The following is a 7,411-nucleotide window of genomic DNA, read 5'->3' on the forward strand; positions in this document are numbered from 1 at the left end:
GGGATATCATCACACACACACACACACACACACACACACACACACACACACACACACACACACACACACACACACACACACACACACACACACACACACACACACACACACACACACACACACACACACACACACACACACACACACACACACACACACACACATACACACACACACACACACACACACACACACACACACACACACACACACACATACACACATACACACACACAGCACACAGCATAAGGCACATATATACACACAGCATATACATATGTACATATATACACATATACATATATATACATATATACATGGCCACACACACACACACACATAGCACAGGAGCAGCAGGCATATATATATACATATACATATATATATATATACATATACATATGGATATATATATAAATATACATATATACAGCATGCATATATATATACATAAGCATATACATATATACATGGCATATGGGCATGAAGCATAGCATACATGCCAGCAGCATATAGCATATATATAAATACAAATACATATAAAGGAAGAAGGCATGGCATGGCAGCATATCTCAACCCAAAAAAAAATACCAACTAATGGATGAAAAGGGCTGGGTGGAGTTTGAAAAATTGTTTTCTTATTGGGTTTCAACAAGTTAATTCAAAACCAATTAAGTGCATTAATAGTCAATCTCAATACTTTCCAACTTCCCCCGTTGTTCTGCGACACTCAGGCTGAAGACCATTCGTTCTTACTGAACAAGTAAATCGATTTAAAAAAAAAAAAAAGTGAAATAATTTCCTAAAATAACAGAGCACTGTTGCTGCTGAACTAGTATTTACAGCATTGGTACAGTGTAAGTGGAATTGACTCAAAATAAACTACAGTGCCCATGTTCAAGGTAATTAAAGAACATGTCACCCAATGCAACAATGTGGCTCTTTGATGTGTTTTTAATAGTTTGAGGACAAAACTGTGTCTATGGCACAAAGGAATAAGCTATAATCGATACTGGCATCAGAGATAATACTTGATAGTAGGGTACAGTCATTGTTGGTTATAAATATTCAAGGTGGAAACTTCTTATTGGGAATTAACAGGAAATAATGGGAATAAAATGGAAATGTAGAGGTCATTTGCTCAGGCAAAATGTTGACTGTGTGCAGACTTTAAAGTGAAGGTTTAAAGTCACAACACATTTTGTAAAAGAAAAAAGTTTTACAATAAAAAATGCATGGAAATAGATTAATTAAAAATTCTCAACATCCCACATGGTAACATCTCGCTAGCAAAATCTAGCAGAAGGTGTTAAAAGGCTCGTTCGAGATGAACTGCGCCTCGCCTGTAAAGTAGACCAGAGCAGGCGGCAGCAGCGGACAGTTTTCCAGCTGACTCCAGCAGCCTTCAGGCTGAACAGGAAGTGACACAAACACTGTGGTGCGTTCGGGTCCAATTCCGATTTAATAAAATGTTATCAGACCCATATATCAGCTCCTACACAGTCTCCAGTTGGTTTTATTATGACAGAGTAGCTGTCAAAATACTCTACATGCGATCTGTTGCTGATTTTAATTACCAACAGACTGTAGATGATCCGTAATCTGAACAGATTTAGTCTCTCTGACTTCTAAACATCACTATCAGCCACACAACATGTGTTCTGTACACAATAAGATGTTAAATCAGACAAATCACAGTTAAAATCCCTCCGATTGAAAATCAATAAAAAAGTTTATATAAAACGTCATCATGTTGAGTCGATTCTGAACCAATCAGCTGTTCGATCAGCTGAGAGGCCGGCGTTTCCCAGCATGCCCTGGGTCCACCTGCGTCCGCCTGGCTCTTGCAGTTGGTGAAAAGCAACTGCGCTACCTGCGTCTCAGAACTGCGGCCGCCTTGGTCTCGTGAGATTATCGTTGCCCACGTGTGCATGACGTCAGAGCAAGTCGGGATCAAGTCGGACACAAATCTAACCGGCATGCATTGGGCGCCGATCGCCGGTGATCGATTCTGCGCAGATCTGGCTCATCTCGAACGAGCCTAGTGCCTCTGAACCACCCACACAGGTGATTTCAGTTATTGTGGCTGATTAGACCTCTGCTCTGGTTGAATTGGCCAGGAGCTTAGATGGAAATTTATTAGGTCACAAATCTTTTCTACCAATAAGAATGATAAAGCCGTCATTTGTCCTGCCCTAACAGGTGCAACAAAGCTAACGTGACTCAGGAAGATGTCAATCAATCAGTCTATACACACCCACACAGTCCTGGAAAGAGGTCTAATCAGCCAGATTCACTTAAAACACCTGTGTGGGTCTTCAACAAGTTATAATCTGTGTACTTTGAATGTTTGTACTTTCAATAATTGCCTTCAGAATAAATAAAGTTGTATCTTTGCTTTATGCTATTATCTACTGGTTAACTGACCTATCACAAAAAAAAAAAAAATAAAAAAAAAAAAAAAAATAAAATTAAAAATTTAAAATATATAATTTGGGGTCACTTAAAAATTTTTCATTCCACTCCATTATAGACAGAATACCAGCTGATCTCAGTGGGTGGCTGATCTTTAATACAATATCTACATTGCCCATTCTCAGCAACCATTCATCCAGTGTTCCAAAGGCACGTTCTTTTACTAATCTAATATAATTTTAAAAGGCTAACTGAGAAAACATTGGAGAACCCTTTTGCAATTATATAAGCACATAATGTAATCTGAAAACTGCTGCCCTGGTTAAAAAAAACAATGTAACTGATCTCAGCTGGTATTCAGTCTATAATGGAGTGGAATGGAAATGTTTAAGTGACCCCAAACTTTTGACCGGTAGTATATATATATTCCTGAAAGCATGTAGTTCTTTGGCTCAGAAAGTGAAGTAATGTGGGCTGCACATGTGATGGGAGAATGCTCTGTGCATGCAGAGGGTTGTAATTTTACTGAATTCCTATTGAATGGGATGCTGGCAAATAGGGCTGAAAGATATGAGGAAAATATGCGATAACGTTGTTGAATATCACGTTAACGAAATTACTTTCAATAAATAAACATATTTTAAAATGTACTCAGTTCTGCCTTTCTGCTGCTTTTAGTCAACTACTAAAATAAAACAATTTATTGTTGAATTAAATAAATTGAAAGGAAGTTATTTCCAACATTATTTTATTGAACACTGAACACAAAAGGCACCAATGTAACTATCATTTAGAATGATAGTTACATTTTAAAGTGCAGTTTTCTACTGATACTCTCTTTCAACAGACTACAAAATCCCTGAGCATCTTAAAAAAATTAAATTAAAAAAACTATTTATTGTGCAGCCCTACTGGGAAATTATCGGATTTGAAAAATGTCCGACCTTTTGCAACCCTACTTACAAGGTTAATTAATTTGTCATTTTACAACACAGGGTTGCACACTGACATGTAGGGCTGCAACTAATGATCATTTTTATTGTCAATTAATCTATGGATTCTTTTGACTAATCAATTTGCTTTTTGTTCTATGAAATGACATAAAAGGGTGAAAATGTCGATCAGCGTTTCCCAAACCCCAAGATGACATGCTCAAATATCTTGTTTCGTCCACAACTCAAAGATATTCCGTTTACTGTCACAGAGGAGTGAAGAACTAGAATATGTTCACATTTAAGAGGCTGGAATTTTTTACTCAAACCAATTAATAGTTGACAACTAATCGATTAATCGTTGCACCTCTAATGACATGTAAGTTGTAGCCCCTTCAGATGACACACACACAACATGTTTACAAATATTTAAAAATAGCATAGAACAAAATTAAATAAAACAATATATACAGTTGTCCTTATATATACCTAGAGAGACTTTGGTTTAGTGGGAATGAGGGTAGTGCAAAAGGTAATGGTATGTTAATTTGCAAAACTAGTAATGGTTTTAGTGTTTGTTAATAAGAAAAAAATATAGAATATCACCAGAATTATCCTTTAATGCAGTTGACCCAGGGACAAGACGTTCAGCCAATGCATAAGAAAAGTTTAACTAATGAGAATAGTTTTGTTGCAATTGTCTTAATCATACCTTGGCATAAAGCCTGTCTCCATCGTTGTCCAGAATCAGAACTGCTTTGACAGTGTACAAGGACGGTTCCTGTTAAGAAAGGAGACATAAGCACTGACTCAATTTACGCAAGTATCATTAATCAGTAACTTAAATTATCAAACATATTTTGAAGTCAACGATCAAAAAAATGAACTGGTAACGTCAAACTCCGATGTGCTAACAAGGGATGAATGAAACAATGAAACAAACGTAATCCGGTCAGAGTCACCAATGTGATACAAACAGAAATGTCTGCTTATTCGCGAATTCAAAAGGAAGACATGACACTTCCACATCACCAAAAAACACATACACACACGAAGCTAATTTCTCTGAGGCTATCGGGTTAGCCAACACAGGCAACCAGTTTACTTTAGTTAGCTCCCTGTCGAGTTACCGCTAACTTCATAGCTAAATTACCATATTTCGCTAGGTTTCGATAAACAACATATCATTGTGTGAAATAGTTATTATTGAAAGCTTGAATTACAGGTATACCGTATCAAATGAATACATGCGCTAACATTACCAGTATGGGAGAATCCATCGTTTTCCTTGTTAGCAACTAGCTAGCTAGCAGGCTAGCAGCAAGCTACGTAACACGTACAGTAAATTAGGCTCTTCCCTATTGGTTGACGCAGGGCTCTGCGTGATGCGTACAGGGCAAAGAGCAGTTCACTACAGGGCGCGGAGCCAGGAAAAAAACATTTAATTAATGCCGAAAGTGAACGTATATGACTAATTATAAAGTACTTTCAGACTCACCAGCATCTGTAACACTTTTGTCCCTTCAGTGGGGAAAGTTGCATCATGATAATGTCCCTCAGGTAAAGTCAAACATTGTTCTCCATGAACCTTATTTCTGTGTTATTCTGTCCTCTGCTAACATCACAACTATCCCAAACCCTGTTCCCTTTATCATTCAAAAAACATAAAGTTAATCTGTTCTGTAATTCCCAGATGTAATCTAATTCCCTGGTGATGGTGTCGGGGACTCTTTTCTACATATTCTTATGAACTAGAGTCTACCATTGAGGGTAATGTCAGCGTTCAAATATCTACCATAGCCTACTATAGTGAAACCAAATTATTATTATTATAAACCATTATACATTTGGTGACTGAAGGCGGTTGCTTTTTTTTATAGGACTGCATGGTAACATAAAAAAGGAAAAAACATTCACATAGGCCTACCAGCCGTTTTAGCTTGCTCGTAGTCAACTCATCAACATCTTTTTTCAGGATCCTCCTACATGTAACCAACTCCAATTATCTTAGTTCCCACTTCTGGGAAGCATCTGGGAACCCAGGCTGATGGGGATTTCCCTGTATCTCACTCCATAAATGACATCACTGGCCTTACTGTAAGATATTTTTTGGGTTTGAGTTTGAAATAATACTGGAATATGTACAGTGAAAGCAATTAGTGTACAGTTATTATTTAACTGCAAAAAGTGTATGTTGAAAAGAGACAAACTATTTTGACATGGGTTCAAAAAAAAACTGTGGGCCACCATGAAATGTTGCAATACTGCACTATGTTTACACAATTCAGCCACTAAGATTTCAAAATTACCCCGACTGCAGAGGAAACAGTAGGCTATGCTGCCTTGAACATAGCTCAAACTTATAGGTTAAAATATGCTCAGATGTCATGCTGTCTCATATTAGAAGTCAAACACATTAATTTATATGTATTTGAAAACCATCACAGTGATGATGATCTCTGGCAGATTTGGTGATGGTGATGAATAAAAATTGAATGGTGAATCAACATACATGTTGAATGAACATGCAAAAAGTAAATAATGACTGTTACTTCTAATAGTGCTGGCTTAAAAATAGAACCACACTAATGAAGATGTCAAAAAAAATGTATTCACCTATACACTTCATAGTTGAAGGACCTTAAAGAATTAATCATACATTAATATATTGACCTCTTCAGAAAATCTTCAAAGCATGATGTGAGAAAACTGTTCAAGAGACTATAATGTCGCTTAAAGTTCAGCAAATCTTTACCATATTTTATTATTCCTGTCTATTGCTCACAAAGATTAAAAAGTAGAAATGAATAACAGCAATAGATAGATAGAATTAAGTAATGTGTGATAGTGTGGGCTGCTCCCCTCTTCTCAGCTTATGCCAGCAACCACAGCAGTTAGCAGTTCCCTTCCTAAGAACCAAGTGCTCCTTTTATCAGCATTAAGCAGAGCTTCCGCCAACCAACATCCTCCTTTCCTTACCTTCCCTCTCTGTATCTGTATTACCAACCATTGTTGCATTTATGCAATGACCTATGTACAGTATAGACACACAACACTTGCACAGCCCCTTGAGTTATAAAAAGTACTTATTTCTGTTAAATCTTCTTAAACCCCCCCCCCCCTCCCCAATACCAGTTGTATAATATGTGAATATATAAATACAAAAACGAAGGGGAAAAACAAAGTCGGAAAATAATTAAGAAATACAGTACTGTTCTTACAAAATGTTATCTTAATCTAAACATCTTGAGATAAGCACAGGCCTTATTGAGACATTCAGAAGAATGATGCTGCATGTTTATGTTCCTCATTTGCTTGTTTTTCAGGTAGTGATAATTTGTGACCATCATGACAGACATTTTAAGGAAAAACAATGGAAAGGTTATCTCTGAATCCCATTTCTGTCTACATCTACAGTTTCTCTGAGGAGAACTGAGTGTAATAAAGATAATTTCTCATTTGAAAAAGATCAGAAATGTACAAATTAGAATAACGCATAATACCATCCACAATAGGATAGGAAAATATGTGAAATTGCACATATTACCATTTTATGTCCAATGAATGTTGTTTTTATGAAGTTCAATATTGATGGAAAAAAGTAAAATGTCCTTATTTTTTACATTTCAGATCAAGATTATGACTAGTAATCTAACTTTATTATAATCTAATAAATATAAGAAAAAAATAATAATACTCCATCTGCCCTCTCTATTCTTTTTTCCTTTCCCAAAAGCTGACTCCAGAAATATTCCCTTTTTGATACCACAACCCAAGGCACACATTCATTTTGTTTAGCAGTGAGGTGGTTTTTCCGCTCATGTCTGATACAGCCTTCTGGATGTTAACCAAAGATGCCACATTCCTCCATCTTTAATGAACAAATTAAGCCACGGATACACCAGGACACATACAGGAGGTGCGGAAAAACCAAACAGAAAAACATGTTTAACCATTAATTTCACATGAAAATGTAACACATCTAGTATACTCAACCTTAATGATCATTAAAAGAATTTAAGCCTAAGTGAGTCAACTGTGGGCAGTTCCCAGCCAACATGTCC

At 36.6% G+C, this 7,411-nt stretch overlaps 1 protein-coding gene across 1 annotated transcript in view; it reads right to left on the minus strand.

Annotated features, from left to right (window-relative positions):
* Window positions 1–4,723, minus strand: part of copz1 (COPI coat complex subunit zeta 1) — a 10,854-nt gene extending 6,131 nt beyond the window's left edge. The window contains exons 1-2 of the mRNA XM_039800315.1: window positions 4,610–4,723; window positions 4,060–4,128 (exon numbers count right to left, since the gene is read on the minus strand). Of these exons, the coding sequence (XP_039656249.1) occupies window positions 4,060–4,128; window positions 4,610–4,627 (87 nt within the window). The 5' untranslated portion in view covers window positions 4,628–4,723. The remainder of the gene's footprint in view (window positions 1–4,059; window positions 4,129–4,609) is intronic.
* Between the last annotated feature and the right edge of the window lie 2,688 nt (window positions 4,724–7,411).

This window comes from Perca fluviatilis, chromosome 5 (genome assembly GCF_010015445.1).
Source record: "Perca fluviatilis chromosome 5, GENO_Pfluv_1.0, whole genome shotgun sequence".
NCBI lineage: Eukaryota > Metazoa > Chordata > Actinopteri > Perciformes > Percidae > Perca > Perca fluviatilis.